Source organism: Argopecten irradians, chromosome 2 (assembly GCF_041381155.1).
Source record: "Argopecten irradians isolate NY chromosome 2, Ai_NY, whole genome shotgun sequence".
Classification (NCBI taxonomy): Eukaryota; Metazoa; Mollusca; class Bivalvia; order Pectinida; family Pectinidae; genus Argopecten; species Argopecten irradians.
In genome coordinates, this window is record NC_091135.1 from 33,209,721 (window position 1) to 33,230,048 (window position 20,328).

The 20,328-nt window shown below is 33.0% G+C and overlaps 1 protein-coding gene across 4 annotated transcripts; it reads right to left on the reverse strand.

Moving 5' to 3' along the window:
* Positions 1-454: 454 nt before the first annotated feature.
* On the reverse strand, positions 455-18,501 carry LOC138315218 (uncharacterized). Of its 4 annotated transcripts, XM_069256073.1 has the most exons (17): positions 18,399-18,494; positions 17,634-17,706; positions 17,173-17,237; positions 15,962-16,045; positions 15,290-15,373; positions 14,085-14,168; positions 13,515-13,598; positions 12,836-12,893; positions 11,116-11,588; positions 9,509-9,809; positions 8,945-9,063; positions 8,402-8,751; positions 7,037-7,934; positions 6,859-6,886; positions 5,833-6,141; positions 4,528-4,826; positions 455-4,230 (listed from the first exon to the last, which is right to left on the reverse strand). In XM_069256073.1, exons 3-16 carry the CDS (start codon positions 17,185-17,187, stop codon positions 4,528-4,530), a joined length of 3,186 nt encoding a protein of 1,061 aa, XP_069112174.1. In that variant the 5' UTR covers positions 17,188-17,237; positions 17,634-17,706; positions 18,399-18,494; the 3' UTR covers positions 455-4,230. The 4 variants fall into 4 exon arrangements, 3 of the variants coding, with proteins under 3 accessions (XP_069112174.1, XP_069112175.1, XP_069112176.1); XM_069256074.1 differs by lacking the exon at positions 14,085-14,168; XR_011207472.1 differs by lacking the exons at positions 455-4,230; positions 4,528-4,826 and adding an exon at positions 6,526-6,619 and having other exon boundaries at positions 6,002-6,141; positions 18,399-18,501.
* Between the last annotated feature and the right edge of the window lie 1,827 nt (positions 18,502-20,328).

Consider the following 20,328-nt stretch of genomic DNA (forward strand, 5'->3'; position numbering starts at 1 on the left):
TATATTTGAGAATATAGTAACCAATGCATACCTGCAGACAAAATAGTTGAATATATATATCCAAATCCTCCAATACTATTCATTCTTCATATTTCATGAAACAGTTAGATTATGTTTGTATAAGAAGTCATAAACATGTTAATATTCATATAATATTGGATAGTACAATATGGATTATTTTGCTAAATTTTAATATATACTTGTATATGAATAGATCACAGTTTACACATAAAAAAATCATAATAGTATAGTGACTTGAACTTATGTAATGACTATTCACTACTTGTATAGTGTGAAAAGCACTGAAGGAGTCTTCATATCATATACATGTACACACATGTATATATACCAGTGTATATAAATTGTGTGAATATTTATGTTTTCTATACATGTACTTGATGTTTTACAAATAAAGATGTATGACTGTTATAATGTTAAATATAATAGTTATGGTGGGCTCAAAGTCTGCCAGATGATTCAATAAAGGTTTGGACACAGGCACACAGGTTTGAATTTATCTTATGGCGAAGGTGATTACTTCCCTCTGTTAAAATGTCAACATTAATATGTAAATGTTGAGAAAGATTCAGGTCTAGATTCAGGTGAAGGTTTAATTGGATGTCAAGTTGTAAATGAGACAGAGAAGTTAACAAGCTCTGACGTTGGACTGCATATCTAGGGCAGAAGAGAAAGAAGTGATCAACATCTTTAGTAGAGTATCCACAAATACAGGATGGACTATTAGACAGATGGTCTTAATAGAGATCAGACTTGCTCGATTACGAAGTTGACACATAATAATATTAAAATACCTAGTTCCACCATACTTAAAAGCATCAGTACATTTATCATCAAAATTGACGGGGATGGCATGACGGGTAAGCCTCCTTTTGAGTTCGCCTATTGAACCCATATCATAGAAGACACAGTCAGGTTTATTCCAACAAGACATCACATAGGGATAAAAACTTAAAATACATGCAAGATCTACAAATTGGGGTTTGAAATATACGTTGATGTCTTACATCATGAGACACTTGACTATGATCAATAATAAAAGGTATAATGTGTTCAAGTAGATAGTCAGGGATTTCATGATTAATTATTTTAAAAAATAACATATATTGTTGATCAATTCTACGTTTTTGAGAGTGTCCCAACCAAGTTCATTATAGATAACAGCATGACTAATACATCTGCGTAAACCAGAGATGACTCTAGCAGCATCAAGTTGGATAGATTCTAAAAGTTCGGATTCCGTTTGATTGCAATTATTCCATACAACACTTGCATATTCAAGGTATATCTACATAAGGTTGATGTTACAACTAAATCCAATGTACAACATTACCAGTTGGCATTGAGGCTCTGTCGTACTAATTTACCTTCTTCAGAGTTCAAGAGTTACCGCCAGTGTGAGGATTTATTGTATTTTAAAATATTACTGTAATTGATCAATATGAAATATTTTGTAATCAAACTATTTAAAATGTATTTAAGTGTTGTACTTATCTTTGTTTACCGGGTATATCAATGGGACTTTTTTTATTTAATACCATTGATTCGTCGGATGTCGATGGTAACGACCAGAAATGGTTGAATCTACTGGGATTTCTCGCCAAATCATCGGCAGTTTCATCAAATGATATTTTCTCTATGCATATTCTAACGTTTTGTTTTAGTCATTTACGTTTTGTCAATATCATTTTTGTAACGTACCTAGCAAGTTAAGTGTAAATATAAGCATTGCTTTACATGTTTTTGATATGCATTGGTGTGCAATATACATACCTATCTAACGCACACTCTAGGATATGCTAGTACATCCAATCAAGGATTTATCTCATATATGCGTCCTTGATCCAATGAATGTTACACACCAACACATGGCAAATATATTACACCCAATGTATGTTACACATCAACACATGCCAAATATATTACAACCAATGCTTAAACATTGTTATATAAGTTATATTTCATCTTCAATATCAAAACTGTTATAGCGTCTGTGCTACTTAATTTTTCAATGCCTAGTTTTTCAGTGGCCAGAATATGGAACAGGTCGTCTGCTCGTTGTGTAACAGCAATAGGCCCCTGTAAACTATATGTCTCCCATTTACAAATTCTCCAAAAGAAGATAGGGTTACATGTACTAACAGGTTTAACATTTTAAATATCAATTAAGCAATGGTTGTCATGTTTTTGACATGCAATGATGTGTAACATACATAGGGTGTTCTAGCATATCCAGTGTTGCGCATTAGCCTAGATTTGCATTTAAACAAATCATTATTGTTTTAAAACGAAAAGAGATAAAAAAAAATAAAGCATGAAAATAAGACGTATAAGACTGTTTACAGAAAATATCAGTTGATTGAACATATTTATTGATGATATTTGTACGCCAAGCCTAACTGACAATGTTAATATTGGACCTTGACATGCAATGAGTTAAGTAGCAACATAATGGTTTATGTGCAGTGGCAATGTAAATATATTTTTATGGGAAATTGCTAGATTCGAAACCCAAAGTATATTCTCTTTTATTTCATTCAAAATATTAATTTGCTCACATCAATTAAACATTACTGAATTATTATTAACTTTAAATGCCGTGTTTCTGATACACGAGTATATTAATATAATCCTAGTTACATACATATCGTAATAATGGGAGGTGTCAATCTCTCCAAAACAAGTTTCTGAAACCACGATACATGTACGATCACATAGGAAATTTCATTAAAATAACTCGAGAAGATGGTTTGGCATGTATAACAGTTGGTCCTGTTATATTATAAATACAATCAGGACAGTTCATACGAATGTATAACTTTCAAATAAATACATTGTGTACCAGGTTTTTTTCCGTCAATGGCGGCATGTAAATTACATGTACAGCTATGCATGTTATTTGCATAATACTAAATAAACAAACAAATAATTTGGTGAGAATAGAATTTGATTATTGCTATCATTGTTATTCACAACTCATATTAACTTTTACTGTTAAATAGACGTTTCGAGTTCAAGTAACATATACATACGTCTTGGACACATGCGGATTAATATTGCCATCATGCTAAACGTTACGAAACATGTATAAGTACAAGGTAGTTTGTCATCTAATGTACTATTGTAAAGATTTACTAAGTTGTATAGAATAAATGACATTGATCTATATTATGTACATCTTTTATCGATAATTCGATTCTTATCAAGCATGAATTCCAGAGAGCTATTGTTTTAATCATATAGCATCCATGTAACGTCAATAGACTGCCGTATTTAGTCAAATAAACTTTAAGAATCAACACAAGAGTCAAATTGAATATGAAAATTTTCATTCATATATATTGTATATCCTTTTAAATAGTCAAAATACCTGACTACATACTTATTGATATTTATTCGGTTTGGTGGTCATTTACATGGTCTGTTTTTATAAACATTTTGTATTACTTTTTAAAACACAACAAGAATGAGATATATCATATGTGAAAAAGATGTATTGGACAATTTTGAAGTAAATGAGTAATATAGCCAGTTTGGTTCAAATGTAATAACTTGTACAAATACATCTAATCGGTATCTATACACACTTTATTTTAATATATTGAAATATAATGTCGGTTAAAGTTATGTGCCTCTTTTTTCTCTCTGATGCTATTTACTTTCACGTTAACCAGATTACCAATTAATCTTTTTTATGGAACATTATCTTTATACTGCGATCGATGAAATCAGGCAGTATGTATAACTACCCTTTAATTTCATAAACAAAATAACTTACCAAAATGACTGATCCACAGTAAAACAAAATTGGAGAATGCGAATGAGAAGTTAGCAAATTGAAGTTATGAGGCTAATTTGATGATCAATGCCGCCATGTTGAATTTGGTATTGTCTGGTAGTGTCAACACTACAACATAATGTAAAATGTACATTATTTCATGAACAAAAATTGTTCGCGATTGTTGTTGAATCCGCCTACAGTGGAGTCATACAGTAATATAGTAATGCCGGTAATGTTAAATGTGTAAACCTACATCTCACAAGTTTAATCATGTTAATGCAACAGAAATGTTCAGTTTCAAGGTATGTTATATTACACAATATCATAAAGATGTGGACTCCACAGGTATGTAATAGTTTCCTGGAACATCGTTGAACTCATTCTCTATTGTGGACCAGCATTTCATTGTTAACAGTAAGCCTTGAAAGAATCTGCAAAACAAGACAAAGAGTATTTTGTATAATGCAAAAGATAAATCGTTCAAAACGTATGTATAATAATATATAGTAACACTGGAATTGAAAAGGAATGAAAACAAAGCAAAAACGAAGTCTTTATTAAGATAATAATATTTTCCATAAAATGAATTTTATTAGAAAATCTCTTGACAAAATACAGATTGAAATTAGTAAATGCTGTCTTATTTACATGTTAATGCTTGTAGTAGCATACTTTTTTTTTGAATTTTAACTGATGAAAACGCTTCCAATAATTTACTTATAATTTACCTATAATGAAGAAAGACCTTCTAATAGGCACTGCGTGTCCATGTCGCATTCCTGCATGGCAAGAAGAACTGTGTTCAGAGTCGGCATTCTGGTTTTAACAAACTCCTTCATCATGGCAGTGATCTGATTGGCTATCTGATCGGTTCTGTAGTTGATGTCGAACTCATCAATTCTTTTTGGAGAGAATCCGAGTTCAAGGAAGAAGACGAAGTATTCTTTGGGACTCACGCATGTAGCAATAACTTGAGCGTCATGTTCTGTAAGACATTTCAGTAAGCAACTCCGCGGAAGATTCTCGTCTATAAAAGATCAGGAAATCACAGGAAAACGATAAAATCAAGAAATATCATACATAATATAAAAGTTAATTATTTTTTCGCAGTTAAATATAATTTTTTACAATGAACATAAAAGCGATATACTTCACTCCACTGAAAAAAAAAAAAACAATTTTGATATTTTCACTCGTTTTTTTGCCAATTGGAATGCTGCATTTAGAGTCAAAACATCATTATGATTGTTATGTCATCAGTTTGTACAGAAAAATGCGAGAATCGAGAAAACAAATGTAATAGATGGAATATTCCTTGTTTCTCGATGAATGCCAGTAATATTTCATCTCGTGAGGTGGAAACTTTGATATTTTTCACTCGTGCTTCGCACTTCTGAAATATACCAAAGTTTCCACCTCACTCGATGAAATACAACTAATATTCACCAGGAAACAAGGAATATCCTCTATAAATTAAACACATCTTTATACATATGATCATATCATTTACCCGAACAATTGATCAAACATTGGTTGAACATATTCTTATTTTTCATAACTAATCACTTATTCACCTTAATCCTTGTTATGGTATGGACTAGATTGCAATGTACTGACAATAAAATTATCTTTGTGTGAAATACAATCAGATAACTGAGCTCAACAATGCAATATATATCACAAATCTTATGGAGACAATGTATCAAATTACTACGAGAGACCTATTATTTGATATGATTCTGACAAGAGGTAACAATTATTACGTTTACCTGACTCAATATCGTAAAATGAATCTAAGCAAGTATGTTTGAATTTTAATGTGAAGTTGGTTTTGACTCGTACATTTGTTCCATATAGACAATCACAGCAATATTACATCTTTAATGTGAAGCTAAATTGTCTTCTCAGTGACAATGCATCATTGGATATTGTAGTCGTATGCGTAGGTAGAATATTGAAGTTATTGAGAAACAGTATATTTAAGAGAACACAAAAAAGAACAAGAAAAAAAAACTATGAAGAAGCAGTCATACCATTGAATATCGTTTCCCTGTTGTCATCAAGAATGTTGAAAAGGGAAGCTGGATTCATTCCATGCTCCGTCATTGCATCTGCTACTTTTGTGAAACCAACATCAGCTTCAGCGTTAAGAAGGTGAATGAATATCTTGGTAATAAGAGTTCTACAAGATAATCGCCAGTTCTCCGCTATCTTCTGCTCTATGACTACATAAGGACACTTCAGCTCGACAAAGAAAGTTTGAAGCGACGTGCCGATGTACTTTGACACACGACCAACCTCTTTGACTGACAGGTTTCTATCTGGCAATGCATTCACCACGTCTGCAAAGAAAAATGACGTTTTCAATTGTAAATCATTCTTTGAAACGCAATTATGAATAGACGCGACGGATATTTCGGTATTAAATTGCTTTACATGGCAATCGTTTCTGCCATGAAAAAATCAGTGTTAGCAATTCGATTTCTATATGTTAAATGTGAATTATCATACAGGAAAATATAAAGATGAAATAACGTTGGACACATATGTATTAAATACATATTGGAAGACCATCGAAATTAGTTACCTGTTGACAAAGACATATTGCAATAATTTGACTGACTGTAAACTAAATAAGATTAACATTATTCACAACAAAAATTAATTGCGATACCATATAACATTTCATACCAAATCTATCAAAATGCAAGTACGATATTGCTTACATTCTGGATATGACTGGAAATCAATTACTAGAAAACTTCTTCAAATAAAATATCCTCCATTGTATTTCCGTAAAGCTGGTCATTCAATTGATTTCTATTGAAGAGAAACATATTTTCACGATCTTGAGATAGTAAATCCCTCTATTTCACAGGTTTATCATAATTGTACGAACGGAATTTTTATTAAAAATCTCCCATAAAATCACGAAAATAGCCTTCCACAAATACAAGCGCTTAATAAATTTCCTTCATATCACAATAAATAAATATTTATTTATTACAATATACAGTATGAGTATTTTTTTATAAATTGAAAATCCTAAATTTACTTACTGACTTGATCACTCGGTATCCTCTTCGTCTGAAACAAAAACCCATACAAATTTTTTCAATGTGCTTACTCCGAGTCTTTATTCCAAAACACCGTATCTGAGATTATTGAGATTTTAGTATAAACTTATATTTTTACAATTAAATAAGTGTATGTAAATAATGTACAGAACGCACATACCTTCTGACATGGCCGCTTGAACCAGACAAAAATTTCTTGCCTTTCGATCCATCGACTGTCATTAGAGCTGTGGCATTTTAGGCATCGGGTCTTTCGAAGATCGTCCACTCTCACCATCTTATCGTTGTCCGTGAAGCGATAGTCGTTGTGGAGGTAGAACTGGTACCTAAGATGACTCTGGTGATTCAACTCCAGAATTCTGTTAAGATGAAATTGGAGAATGCCAAGTAGGTTAACTCCAGCTCCAGTTGGTACTGGTGGATCTTTGTCTTTCTTGAACATTGTAACCTTCATAACATTTTTGCTGCAGTTAATAATCATGTTCCACTGAAAGTCTACAGATAAGCAGACGAATCCGCGCTGGAAAAAATCGGTACCGTCATGGCCGTACTCCTGTAATCCTTGGAACCTGTGTATACAGGTAGCGATCATCTTGTCCCAAACGGCCTGTGGGATGAATGGGTTGTCAAACTTGAGACAAAGAGTGACAGTGATGATCGTTTCAGGATCTTCAAGTAGTGATCGAACTATCTCAGGTTTTGCAGGTTGGAGCATGCTTGGCACAATGTAGTAGTCAATGTCTTCATTCGGCTCATCTGACAATGGCTTTGCTAAGAGACCAAGCGTTTCCATGGCACGGAATATCCTTTTCTCATCGGATAGGAAGTCGCTGCCTTCATGAAGCCCCCAGAGGCGCCGAATGAAATCAATCTTTATTTCACCAGATCGTTCATATTGAGTCCATTGGAGTTTAAGCTTGGTCGTCAGGGCAGCCGTGAACTTTGGATCTGTTATTATTGATCTGAACGCGTTGATAATCCACTGCGGCTTAAGGATGACAAAAGCATTTTCCCCTTCATGGTCAAAGCAAAGAAAAGTTCCTGCCAGTTGGAGATTCCTGAAACACATTGTGGTAATAGGCTAAATGGTTGCATTGAAACAACACATATGTAACACGTGTTATGTGATTAATCATTAGAGATTGGCCGTGAACTTGAGTTACATGTAGCATTACCTTATATATTTACAATAACAAGTATTGATTGCAAAAACAGCTATAATCGATGTCCCTCAAACGACTTTGCAGCTGTCTCAGTGTGTTCAGTATGCAACGCCAATGTTCTTATGTTCAGTATAACTTTCGGACAATTAGAGGTCTCTATCTTGCTATCAAAGTAGTCAATCTGTTTTAATATATTGGCATGTTGTAGGACATCTGTTAAAACCATATTTAATTTTCACCGAAATCGTAGACCGAAAAATAAGATAAGAAAATAGGCCATGGCGCCATCTCGGAAATACGAAAAAACATGTTATATAAACCCAACTTGTAAGCAAAAAATAGGGATACATAAAAAGACTTACCTAAGGAAATCTGGAATGTCCTCTTCTGCAAGTGGCACAGCTGATTTACTGTTGATTTCCTTAAGCGCGTTGTACGTAAGAATAACGTCTCCCTTCCTCTTGCATTTTACGATCTGGTGTTCTAGGGCGAGCCATCGAGCCGGTACAGGTTTTCCCCATCTAGATTGCAGTGGTGCTATCTCAACCAGCCGTTTCCATATAATCTCATACATGCTGTGATTCTTCGAAGAATCATTCAGATGGGAGATCGGATACATGTCTTGTACATGGGTTTCCATGATTTTCCTCAATTGTGGGTTGTCATACAATTTCTTAAGCACCTTGACGAATGCTTTGTTTTGCGTCTCTTTCTAGTAAAAAAAAATATCAATGTAAACAATAATCTATTGAAATGCTACTAATGCAAAGAGTGATACTTATTTCATACGTATAACTACATATCTCTGATTTACAAATTGTGGATATGAATAGTGTATGTGGTCAATAATAACAAACGTGTTAATATTATGTATTAAAGTAATGCGCAGCGTAAAACATTCTTACATCGGGAGACACGACATCTAGATGTGATCCGATAAGGATTACAGGAGGTGTCCCTTCACCACTGACCGCATGGTCAACAGCATATGTAGCAAAAGATCTAAGCCAGAACTCGATTCTATCTGTAGAAAATAATCGTACATATATGAAATTATCTCGTATAAAGCAAAAATACATTATTTCTAATTTGCGTTATTTACGGAACATGTTACCAACTGATTTTCAAATAAACAATGCATCCGATTACAGAACAGTTTGACTAATTTATTGAACTTATTTTTTCCTTCATATTTCCATTGAATTGTTTTCTACAGCACTTCTATTTTATCTATTCTATAGGTTGGAGATAATAAATGGGTTTTTCATTTGCTTTGATATGAGAAAAATATATTTTCATATCATGATAACCATTTTATTTCACATATTCTCAAACCGACCGATTGACAAAGAAAAAAAGTTTTGCTGTATTTCAAAAGTGTTTAACAAACAAAAATTAAATAATAAACATCATAATCATGCACCGGTCGTTTGTTGTGTATCTGATACATTAATCATTTTGTCAATTACCGTATCCCTCTTTTGATTTGTAAGGATCCAAACACATCGCTACATCAACAACCAGGACGAAGACCATGTTATCCGACATCAAACAGTGATGGGTGTTGTAAAAGACCTCCTCGCCCCCGAAGTCATATATTGTGATGAATCCCTTCATCGGCTCGTCTGTCTTGGTGTCCATTATTTCTTCTATTGTGTTTTTTTGCTGAGGAGATAATTCTACTGGTCTTGTTGTATTTTCTTGTTGGGAGCGATTTATAGGCAAAATTTTCCTTTTCTTGAAAGATAATTCAAGTGTTAGTGACTTCTTCTGAAATAGAAATGTTTTAAGAAATGAAATCAGTTTTTTCATACGCTAAAAGGTGTGACAAGAATAAGCATATCGTTGTTAACAGAGGTATGGAATAAAAAAAACTAAATGTAATGGTAAGAATGAGTTTTATAACATATATTATTCACACTTAGAAATAATGTTGGTTCTGTTAGCTTTAATATGTTTCTTACTTCAGAAACATGTCTAATGTGTAAACATGTTTCTGCTTATATAGACACTTGCAATGGTAAAGAGCAATAAGAATGCAGATAAGTTTATTTTCATTAATTTATCTAAATTATAAATTTAATTGAAATAAAGCCCTAATCGATCCCCGGCAAGCATTGTGGTTTTCTGTCGGGGGAATACACATGTTAATAGGCCCAGTTCATAGCCAAGTGAAGAAAGTAAATGTTATTAATTGTGTCATTATACATCAGTGCCTCAAAAGTTTCGTACCAAAGTCACGCATGCTTCATAAAACCTGGATGTCTAAAAAGTGGACAGGCTTAGGCATATTTCTAGATGCATTTAGTTTTTGGTGGGAGACTGGCAATAATTTCTGTCATCGACGTTCCTGAATAATTAACAGAATCCCATAGATGTAAAAAAAAAAAAAAAAGAGTTGTGCGGCGTCACTTTAAAACAATTCTAGGTGGACCTTATTATATTAGAAATAAAGGCCAAAGGTGTAAATCATGGACAATGTATAAACAATGTTAGATTGGTGAACTTAATATATCCTGACCATGTTGGGATATCGCTACATCCTCAAAGTAATGTGATACACAAATGTAGTGAGAAAGTACACTCGACAAAATCGAAAAAGTCTGAAAAAGACCGACTATTCAAAGTGTATTGACTCCGGTGCACCTTACGCTACCTGTGCATTCTTTCGGTGTAAGTTTAATTTGTTACATAGATACAATAACATATCCTGTATTTCATTCCGACTCGCATTATCTATACAATGTTACATTTATTAACAATGATTAATTGCGGGGCACTAATATTACTTTGAGTGCAATGCCCAAATTATTCCACATGAAATACCACCTTATAGTCGTATCTGCAATGATTTTTGTCATTTTATTTCAGATTGAAGGCTACAATAATTGTAACAAGACAAATTTCATGTTACAGAAAAAGCAATAAGAATATATATTTTGTATATCATATACAATATAAATGTTTCAGCTAAGTATCGACACCTAAACCGAAGTCCATTTTGATTTTTTTTAAATTTTGAGTTTAATTAAGTACTCATCTGAATCAATTGATTATGTTAATATGATATACTAACCCGTTTTAATGAGGAACTAGATGGTTGATCAGATGTCTTTTCTGATGATGAACTCTCAGGTCTTGGTGCTTCCGTATCTATCGATAACGGTGTATTCCTATTGTCCGGATCTGCATGTCCTGGTGTAGGTATCGGTGCAGCTGTCAAAGATGATGTCTCCTGTTTTTCTCCCTCTAAATATTGATCTATGATTCGTTTGATTCGATGACGACCGGTTTCTTCCTCCCCATTTTCATCGAGTTTCTTTCGAAAGCCTGTTTTCGGATTGAAGCCCAAATAGTTTACGTAAAAATCAGCAGTATCTGTTGAGCCTGGTCCACCTTCTGGAATGTATTCCTTTTGAAGCTGTTTCACAAAACATGACTTTCCAACTCCTTTATGACCTACTACAGTGATGGTAATGTTAAAAGGAGTTTCAACATTTTTAGCTATTCCGGCCGTGAATTGCTGTTGGTATTGTTGCTGCCTTTGTTCTGAAATCAATAGTCCATATGGTAGTATTAGCTAATTACTTAAGGATGGTATATACAGACTATAGACACAGTAATGTTTGTGAATCGTGGCAAATATTTCAAAACTACAGTTTTAAATGTTTTGATATGCACTGAAGTGAACAGTAATCTTATTTTTTGAACTTTTTCATGAAGCATTTAGACAGTTATGAATTATAATCTATTTTAATATTAATTAAGACTTGTATAATTATTAACACTTGAAATTATCTTAGCATTGCGCCTCTTTTCATTACGTTTATCTAAACAAGCGCAAATCAACAGGTTAATTAATTACAAATGATAATGACATGAAGATAAAAAAAATCGTTAAATTTTATAACCAATTAATTTTCATCATGGATACAATATTTGATCTTTATGTGTAAATCTTTGACCGAAAATGAAATACATAACTGAAATACCTGAAAGGGGTTTCTTATTATTTTGTCACCGAATAGTAAAATGTTGTGTAAGTAATATTTATAATGAAAATTGATAACAACGTTACATTATATCTAGTCAGTCCCATTCCCTCCTGTATGGATTGTTTGTCAGGAACAGAATTCGACAATTGAACAGTCTATAGCTTACTTCTTTCCATAAGCAGAAGGTTAGGTTTTCTATGAAATATACAAATAGATCAAGTTATCACCGAAATATTCAAGTAAATAGTGTTACAAGAGGTCCAGAGGGCCTGTATTGCCTACTTGACATGGTCAGTAAGCAACGTTTTTTGGTTCAGAATCAACAATATCAACACCTAGACACACGCTTTCAATTATAATAAAATTGTGGTTGTTTTTCATCTTTATTACATGAATATACTTAAAATATTCTCTTTCTGTCTCACTTCTCAGGCTCATTAAGTACAATTTTGAATAATCAAATGAATGTTGTCAAGAAAATATGAGTGACATGCATTGCATAGTTTCAGAGAAGATGATTTTTGTACCGCCCTTCAAGCCTCCAGGATTTCAAATTCAAATATAATGTTATGAGGAAGGAAACTGTTGTTGACAAACAAAGAGATGGAGGGACAGACACCTGACACAGAACAACGGACGCTAGACACCATTTCCTCCAAAGTTAATGGTCAAGGATAATGGTAACTTTTTGAATGAATTTAAATACGGTATAAAAAAGAAGCGAAGTATGAAGGAATTCATTCTATTCCTATACAATTTTATACATAACGTTAAAAGGAGTATTAGAATAATTCATATTACCTTCTATAACTTCGGGTGGCTTTGACGTGGGCAGTAATTCCGTTTCGAGCTTTGAGATCTGTAATATATCAACAACATTTTGCGTCAACAAAAATAAGATTAATTCCATACATAATTGTTTATGGATGGAAGATAGATCCCTCTTAAACATATCAGCAAAAACAGAGACAAAGATGTATTCTTCCAGCTCTGATATCCCTATTAAACATCTCAATATTTCCAAGGATTTATAAGTGAGAAGGATTCGTGACTGTCTCTTTACATTACTAAACACCACGCGAGACGCCTATGAACCGGGAATAAAAACCGTTTTTCTCAACAAATACTTGTCTTATCGAGTCAAACGAAACACCAATGTAAAGTTTATTAAATATCACAACGTTTATAACTTGATTTAAGGACAGAGGATTTAGAGGATATGTCTTAAATTTTCGTTAAAAAAATACGACAGCTCATGAAATGACGGCCCGCTTCAGAAAGTAAGACGGTAACCCTCGCACCCGCAAGCTACATCAAAGGCTGCGCCGGCGGATATCAAAGGAAAATCAGCCGTCGACCAACGTCACGGTCACTGCACAAACACAAAAGCTCCTGCCTTGCACTCCCCCAAAACCCAGTGTGACTTATCCTTCTCATATACGTCCTTGATATTTCTAACAATTACAAACAAGCGACTCACCCAATTTTGGTCAAGGTCCTGATACACTAGTTGGTCAAAGAAAATTGCTTGTCCTCTTTCTACAGTATCCCTCAAGAGAGCGAACTTGAAATAAAGTAATATACAATAAAGTGGGATGAATTTAACCAAGAGAAATGTAATGCCTTATGAATTGTTCAGTAATATTATACTTTGCGATAAATATTCAAGCCTGCGATCTAAGGAATTTCACAAGAGTTCGCCAAATCAGCCTTGAAACTGTTGGAGATGTGATAATATTCCTTTAGTCCGTTTAAGTTAAGGTAATCATATGCCAAATGCACTTGTTAATATGTTTGTGTGTGAATACATAATTTGCGGATATTTTGTATGAAAACGAAATGACCTAAAACATATTCCGCTTTACTAAAACGGATTAAAATCAAGGCGATTTCATACATTTATATAATAAACATATGTACTACAAATAGTGTACTGTGACATCATCACTTGGCATGGGTACCATTGATAGACAAAATATTTATTCAATGAAGTTAGAGGAATACGAATCTTACAGATTAAATGAAGGAGGTTATTTCAGTAAACCTATACCTGATTCCAATTAGCACCATTATCCAACAGTAATTTGACGATATCTTTATGACCTCCTGATGCTGCATACACCAGCGAGTAGTACTGGGATAAAATATAATAACATCTACACATTATAGTATCTAAACAATTACACAATCGTAAATAAACAGAAAAGTCTGGATGGCTTTTAACATATACCTTAGATATACCGATAACTCCTAGTAACAGTGGCCTCATTTACGGCCAATCTAATGTTCATCCTTTGTGCAATATTACCCTATACGCTACGCAAAATATTACCTTTACATTGGACATAATTCATCAGGTTACATTCATTTGGATAAAGAATCAATCCGGGATGATTTTGTGATCTTGATGATAGTATACAGATATTGAATGGGTATGAGGGAAATAGCACTTGTGTCGAGGGGGACAATAAAAGTACTATTTTTCGAATAAACACATTCAATAAGTGTTTAATTATACCTTTCCTTTTTTTACTAGTATATGGTGTAAACAAATTTTCCTTTTGCTTTTTTTTCTTTTCTTTTTTTTTTGTTTGTTTGTTAGGTGTTTTTTTATGTAGTCGTTTAGAATATTTACTGCAGTTTTAACAACAGTCCCTATTATTCACCATTTTTTTAAAAGATTCCTCGTCTATGTTGTCGAATCTGGAGGTCATGTTGCTAGTGTATGTAAACAAATTGTGGTCTGCAGCGTCAAATCTGGATCACCTAAGCGCTTTGTGTTTTTCGTTGTAAATGACGATTTACAGAAGAAAATACTCCTAATGTGTTTATCAATCCAATTCATGATTAAGCAAAAGTTCGCGAAAATTTGAATGCATGTAAATAGCTTATTTTCAGGTAAATAGTCCGATAGTCCGAATGACTATTTACCTGTCAAATATCAGTTTTAAACGAGCAGATTTGAATAGCATTCCTATTCACTACTCTTAATATAGTGAAAAGGAAGCAAAGGTATAATAATTATCCCTATAACTCATATTCATACATGAAAGACTATTTCTCTCCTCTATCTTGAAGACATTTAAAATTGTTTATACAGTAATGCTATAATTCGTGACCCTGGTGTAGTATCACTTCATATCCACATATTATGTAAGACGGCATGTGTGTATTGCATGATGTAGGTTGTACGTATAACAGGAAGAAGAAAAACAACATCATCAAAAAGCATTATCTACAAGGGGCTCGGTTTACCTTATTTACATCAGCTCCTCTCTCTAGGAGGATTTTCACTGTGTCTATGTGACCATAAAGTGCCGCCCCACACAAAGCAAGAGACTGCAATTAAAGCATAGACAGTAGCTATAGGAATAATACAGTTATGATAAATATATTATAAGACATTGTCTTGCTAAAACTTTACCAAAAATATCCTGTCATACTGATTACATCAGGACAGTACAGTGTAAGTGGTGTGATAAGGGTATTAACACTGGAACAATATTTAAAAAATGTATCAGAAAATTTTTAAAAAATGGTATTCCAAATACCTTTAACGCTTCATTATACAAAAAGATCTGCTGATACTGTAATGTGTCTCCGCCTTGTAAAGAATGGTTAGGTAATGTATTACAGTGTTACCATGACCTTTATCAGACAAATGACTCGAGAACATAGGAACACAATGCTGTAAAAAGTGTTAGCTTCGAAATGCAATTGTAATATCGAAGATCGATATCGATTTTGACACTGCTGAAATATATATTATTCTCTGGTTATGTAACAAATCAGTGATTTAAGAGAGTATAATGTGGGTTTTTTTTCAGAGTACGTAACTCTAACTCTTCATGTGAATTGCCCATCTATATATTTCATTAATATAGAGCACACATTGTCTTTCTAATTATCGATCTTTGATTACCTTACCTTTTTGCCACCATCTCCCCTGTTCAGTATTATTCTAACAAGGTTTATGTTACCAAGTTCTGCTGCTTCATACAGACCATCCCACTGGAACAAACGAAATCTAGTCACTTCACCGTGAAAACAGTTACATAACTTATAATAAGTGTCTGATGTAAGTAAGGTTACGTTTACAATATGCATAAGTTGATATGATGTAAAAATCAAATGATAGACTTAAGAATAGTAAGTTACGTGTGAATGATTGATCATATTTTTTAAATCAAGATTTACGTATATGATACGCATAATATCAATATCACACGTAGCCTGGAGTTGGTCATGTATTCTCCCACCATGATTTGTCACCGGTTTTAGCCGTAGGAGATGTCTCTGTCAACCCCTAGGGTATGACAGATTGCGCGCGCTAACTTTTTGAACATGAAGACAATTACATGACGTCATGACTTCATGCGGTGTGACCGTGGTGTGCTATGTCGATGACGTCTTCAATACTGACTTGCACACGACGGAACCATGTTCACGTCGCAGGGATTTTGTTTCTTTTAGGCTATTTTCTCTTCTTTTTCTTTTGTATATGGGAGAAAAAGAAACATTCCCTAGGGTGTGACAACAAAATCACAACCCTCGGGGGAATTCCTGAATGTCCAACCTTCGACAAGGCTTGGTAGGGAAAGATTATATTAATCTCAGTGTTCAGTACCTGTAAACCAATTTAGTTTTCGCGGGGACATTAAGTTTCCGTTCTCATTTCCAAATGACTTTTTCATGGCGGCTTAATTTCGCGAATTTCAGTATAAATGTTTTAAAAGTACAGGAAGTTGACACGTTTTCGGATTTATTTACTTTAGGATACAATTACAAGTTGTTTCTGCCAATATAAAGTGTTTCTGTTAATAGAATGATATATGCGTAGATATCGTGAATAAAAAAAAAAAAGGTGTATGTTGATATTGGGATTAGCATATGTCAATATTTAGTGATATGTTAAATGAAACAGAAGTGTAACTATATTCCATGCTACTTTAAATGAAACATCCACTTAGTACATTGAAATTAAGTGACAACGTAAATATGTAAACGTCAATATCAAGAGTTATATGCAAGTGATATGTAGGCCAGTGATCACTTGTTAGATATGTGTTAAAGCTATGCCTGCGGACATCGATCGTTACAGGCAATATATTTTATGACATAACATTAAAAAAACTTACAGTTACAGTTGACATGTTTGTCCTTTGTTGAAAAAATTATCTGATATCCATCGTTATTCTTGTATCTGAAAATAAACAAAAATATGTTATGTTATGTGGCACAGTGGGTATGTGTAGTAGTTAGAGTGTTAAAAGTGTACTCATTATCTCTATTCCGTGATCGTAAACGACGATTAAATTTCATATGCGAGTTGCTATAGACAACAGTTTGCCGCTAATTGTGATCCTCATGAATTCATTATATGTTTCATATTTGACACACTGAATGAATATATAATATAACCATTTGTGCAATTACATCTACAATTAGGACTACAATGTAGTCCCTTGAAAAATGTATTTTTCCAATATTATTTCTTTCTTTGAAATTGCTCTCGTGACGATTCGAGTGCACTTTATATATGTAGCAAAAACAATCAAAAATATTATGTGCTCAAAAGTGGACGGAACAGCAACTTTACCTCCATGATTAATCCCTGGGATCTGACCTTATCTTAATATCTTGTCATATTATGACCACCCTAACCCTGGCATCTGTAAACAAACATAAAACAACGTATCAGTCATATGTGGATATGAAGGATATGCGTCCCTATCATCTGCAAAACTCGGGGTTTTACAACATTTTGTGGCCCTCAGGTAAAAGTCACCAGAGATTCCTATCCTTCATACCAACATATGATCAGAGTATTATGCTCTTATATACCTCGACATTTTATTGCAATTTTACAACAACCATATCCCGACATTGTAAATTAATTCGAACAAAATCTCCAAACATCAAAATTGCGTGATATTTTAACGCAAATACTGTTGTTTGCATCGTTTATAGTAAAACTACATGTAGTTTACGTGCAGTTTCTGATTTTAACGGGAAAAAAACCAGTATTTTGGTTGATATATTGAGTAGCTATGTACAAAATGTAATCCATACTCAGACGTCACAGTGTATTGTATGGGATAAAACAGTTAGTACATCCGTAGGCATTAGAGAAAATCATTTACAATAATAATACCAATACACATATGATGTATAACTACATTGTACACGCAGCGACTAAAACAAGATCAACATTGTATAACCAGTTGTTGAGTGTCCATAATGTTGTTGCCGTGTACATCGTAACTATATAAGCATAGGTATTTTTATCAACACAATGTAGAAGCTATTGTCAATCAGTAAAATTAGTTGTTTTAAAAGAAGTGACACTGATACGTAAACTTACTATAGCTGGATTGTAAATGAACCAACGTCTAAAAGTGAAAGAAGAGGTCAGTCAAACGCTTGCTGAAGATTTCTATAGACATCAAGAGCTCGTCAGATGTTAGACTAACAAATCGAAAGTGGAAATTCCAGGGTAGCGGGCTACTGTAGATTTCTAGTTTTTAGAAAAATGAAGCCCACGCTTTTAATATATAAACACCGCTATCCTCTGATATATATTATCAATTTCATTTTTTAATTGTTAACTTGAACCACAGCAATTGTTATATAAGTAGTTATATTCATATTACAAATGAAGAAGTAAATATGAAATAATTCTATCCAGTAATTATACCTGATACTTTTATTACTTTTCCTAAAACTGGTTTCAAATCAATCAACAAGTCCTCTCCAAATGACTTATTCACTTATGACCAAGCATATCTTTTTTTTTATTATTATTTTATCATTTTGTTAAAACTGTGTGGGACATGGAAATAACTTTTAGTCTTTCTCAAGGAATTACTCATTTTGGTCGAAGAGGAGTATAATATTAAAACTTTAAATGTTACGGCTATATAGACTAGTGTCATGTATAATGTACACAAATTTTCTTTATTGTGATATATTTTAAAGCATATATAAGTTGTTTTTTATTCCATATTACATATAAATAACATAATATATTTCTTTCGTAGAAGGACTCTCACACCATTTCCACATTTATTAATTTTACTTTTAAACAAGCTTACATCACTCTCCCTTTGTTACAAACCATTCATCCATATCCGTTCAATTAAATAAATGTAATGAATAATCATAGTTAATTTACTTAATGTAATTTAGAGTCTGCTAAACAAAAATATATTAAACGTTTCTACAACATTATCTGAATGGAACTTAAACACAAATATCTTAAACCATTTCTCAATAGTGAAATATCTTGTATATGTAGTTATTTTCATGAAGAGTCAGCTAAAGTTATGTTTTTATTAAGATGATACCTATGACTTAAGACTGCATATTGTACCCAATTTTCCATTGTTTCGATAAATTATCTAAACAAAAAAGGATCAAGTGTGTTAAACAATATCCCATTATTTATTGGTTATATTCCTTATTTCTTTCTTTGCTCTCAGTGCTACATAGTATATTGGTCGTCAAATACACAATTGTATTATATGTTGCTAAAATATTACATGTTTGGAGTTTTCTTCAATTTTCAAATTCTACCATGAGCATGTGGTCATCATTGAATCGTCATATTTGTTACCTAACGACTTAGACTGCAAATTTAAAAAATAATGTGAAAATCTTTGTTAACATTCTGTAACCAACCTTTAAAAGATATTGTTATGAAAGTTGTAATATACTTTAACTCAGCTCAATAGGTTCGCTGTAAATATTATTTCAAAATATTTTATTGGTAAGACAATAAATTTAACATAATTATAATATAGATCATTAATATAATAAAGTACATTGTATTAGCAATTTGATTGGATAACTAAATAACTAAATATTATGGTAATCCACAATAACAACATAGAATTCTTAAACAGCAACAAATCAGTTAGAGATATTGTATATGTGTCATGGGACCGAAATACCTTAATACATGTTGGGCATATAACATGTACGATATTTTCATGACAGAGTTGCATCCCCCAGTTCAGATGCAATGCTTATTTTCAATTTTCGCGCACACCGAAAGGAATTTCCGACATTCTCTAGTGCCAAACTTGCTTACATCAGTATTTTGTAAGTAAGTGATAAATGTAAAAGCAGCTTTTGTTTCAAAGATGGAAAATTATGATTAGGCGTTAACTTTAGGAACTTAAATTCTTAAGCATACTTAAAACCGTATTGGGTAAAAGAAGTACGTATGCGTTGGCCATCATCCATATCATTTAGACAATATGAAATGTTTAAAGCAAAAACTAAGGCGAAGG

Coding starts and splice junctions, on each gene's coding strand:
- LOC138315218 (XM_069256073.1), bottom strand. Junction 11,589..12,835: donor GCCACCCGAAGTTATAGAAG/GTAATATGAATT, acceptor TATTGATTTCAG/AACAAAGGCAGCAACAATAC. Junction 6,142..6,858: donor GATACCGAGTGATCAAGTCA/GTAAGTAAATTT, acceptor TTTTCTTTGCAG/ACGTGGTGAATGCATTGCCA.